Source organism: Hipposideros armiger, unplaced genomic scaffold, assembly GCF_001890085.2.
Source record: "Hipposideros armiger isolate ML-2016 unplaced genomic scaffold, ASM189008v1 scaffold_99, whole genome shotgun sequence".
Lineage (NCBI taxonomy): Eukaryota > Metazoa > Chordata > Mammalia > Chiroptera > Hipposideridae > Hipposideros > Hipposideros armiger.
The window spans coordinates 2481029-2483583 of record NW_017731449.1 but is presented as its reverse complement, the minus strand read 5'-3'; the positions used below and the strand labels follow the sequence as shown (position 1 = coordinate 2483583).

General features: G+C 35.8%; 1 protein-coding gene across 1 annotated transcript in view; it reads left to right on the top strand.

Moving 5' to 3' along the window:
• Positions 1-2555, top strand: part of CEP128 (centrosomal protein 128) — a 365357-nt gene that overhangs the window by 339879 nt on the left and 22923 nt on the right. The window contains exon 21 of the mRNA XM_019646219.1: positions 1120-1197. Within this exon, the coding sequence (XP_019501764.1) occupies positions 1120-1197 (78 nt within the window). The remainder of the gene's footprint in view (positions 1-1119; positions 1198-2555) is intronic.

The following is a 2555-nucleotide window of genomic DNA, read 5'->3' as shown; positions in this document are numbered from 1 at the left end:
GGTTGATGTTTCACTCACAGGAAGTCCAATATGGTCGACAGATCTCCTCTGTCTTATATCTGCGCCATCTGCAACATGCGTCCTGCAAGTTCCTCATGGCGGAGGCTAGGATGGAAGAGCCTAGCACACAGGCTTTTCACTGTCTCAGCCCAGAACTGACACATGTCATTTGCGCTCACAGTGTATTGTTCAGAACCATTTACATGGGAGGCATAGGAGAGCACATGGAACATCGGGTGGCCGTTAACTTCTCGACAACCCTGTGCAAACTTGTGTCCAGGTTCTCAAAAGGCACTTCACTTTCTTCTCATGCACCATCCGTGGGGCTTGTTGTTTACTTCATTGAATAATTTTAATTCATTTTAAATTTAAAACCTAGTATCTATTCTGTGCTGGCGCCTTGACAGTACTAAGAATATAGAGATCCATATTATACATTCCCTGGTCTCCAGGTTATTCTACCATTTAAAGTCTTTCATTGGCTGTGAAATAATTTTCAGGTCATTCCCTCTTATGTTTATATCTGTAGGTGTAAATCAGTAACCAGCTAATCAAAGACTGTAAGTGATTGATTTATAATCAGCAGGATCTTGTGTTCCTGTCACAAATATTTAATTTCAGATATTTCAAGTCTATGAAAACTGTTCCTCTTTTCCTTTTTAACTAAAACAATTGTTGAGGACTCATCTTTATAATGGCAACATGTGTGGATCTTTAATATGCTTCATAGATAAGTAACTGCAAATTCATCTATTTCTCAGTATCACCTTGTGGTTTATTCCTGATGTTCACTGAAGCAGGTTTGCAAATTAATATTAATATGAAGTGCTCTATAGAAAGCTTCATAGGATATCAGCTGAAGGTATATCCAGGAAGAATTTTCATATCTGAATCAGTCTTGCAAGTGCATCTCATATACTTTATAAAACGGAAATCATTCTTCTGATTTGAAGAGATGTATTTATCTTAGAAATACTATTATATCTGTTCTTATTTGATTCTCTAAATCTACAGCTTGAACCACTTATACCAGTGGTCCAACTGGTTTTTAGTAGTTGGGTTCTGAGAGTATTCATAAAATTTTTATAATGTTTGGTTTCCTTATGTTTTCTTTTCCAGAGTACCCGAGTGGCCTTGGAGCATCTGGAGTCTGTGCCTGAGAAACTGAGCCTACTAGAAGATTTCAAAGACTTCAGAGTGAGAAAGACTTGGCTTGTCTGTTTTAATATTTTTATCTGAGTGAGAACATTGACGTCTTCTTGATGTGCAGAGAAAATTGTAGAGAGGGAGGAAAGACCAAAAAACATTGGGGACTTTTAGCACTCCATCTTATCAGGGTTTATTGACATTTGTGAGGTCAGGATTGAAAATAATGGAACATATATTAGCACAGTATAGAAAAATAGAGACTTATACCCTACTACTAGAAGCTCATTTGGCCCCCTACAGCTTTAGCAATAATTTAGAAATATGTAAGAATTTAAAGAGGCTACACATTATATTGACAATAGATAACTTGTTTGATAAACAGTTTTAATTTATGAATTATCTTTATTTAATGACAAATTCCCAGAGTAGTTTGTTTAAGAGTGATGATCGTGCGCAGGTTAACCCTATACTATGATATATGAATTGAACTCCACATGGAGTTTTAGATTTTATATCCCATACCGTTTGTTGATAGAAGTCTAACCACAAAGCATTTCATTAATAATCCAATTAATTACATGTGTGGATTTACCTCCTGTAATTTTTTTAAGTTCCTCATAGAGGAGAGTTGCCAAGCCAATAAACCTGGCACCCAGTCCTGCCACACAAGGTCCAGGCCAGAAAATATCTTTGCATATCGCCTTAGGGATTCATATGGAATGGACAATTTTAGCAGTTTGTAGTTTTTTGAGCCTGTATGGCTGAAACTAACAATGGTGAGAGTTCTCTTGAAAAGCATTTAACCTCTATTTCACATTGGCTTTAAAAATATAACTTATGTGATATTTAGGTTCTGTTTAAAGCTAGCATATTATTTGAGGATGTAATAAGTAGGAAATATAGCCTAATTATGCCATATTGATTTATTGGTGGCACTGATATGATGAGGCTCTCAAGGTCTACGCTATCTTAAAATTCCCTTTCATGAAGCATATTTTGGTAATTCAGTAAGTAAACATTTTTGGATGGGATCCAGGGTTGAGCTGACACATCCAGAAATCTAGTGTCACAAATAGAACAAAATCAAGCGTTTGTTGTATATTTTACTAAAGTTTCAATTCTTTCTCATGATTTGATTACATATTTGCAGTCTAAATTCCTGTCAAAGAATTATGAAACCAGTGTCCAATAAGATGTGATTTATACTCACCTTTATATTACCCAATGTGGATAGTAGGCAATATGTTACACTAATATTCTTTCCACCTTTTTCTCTGTGGCTAACAGAAGTCATCTGAGTGAGTGAAGGGCAGAGAAGAGAAGGTATCGGAAACAGGTGGAATTTGTCACTGAGAAACAGATGCCTTTCTTATACCAGCATAAAAATATAAAGTTTAACCTTTAGT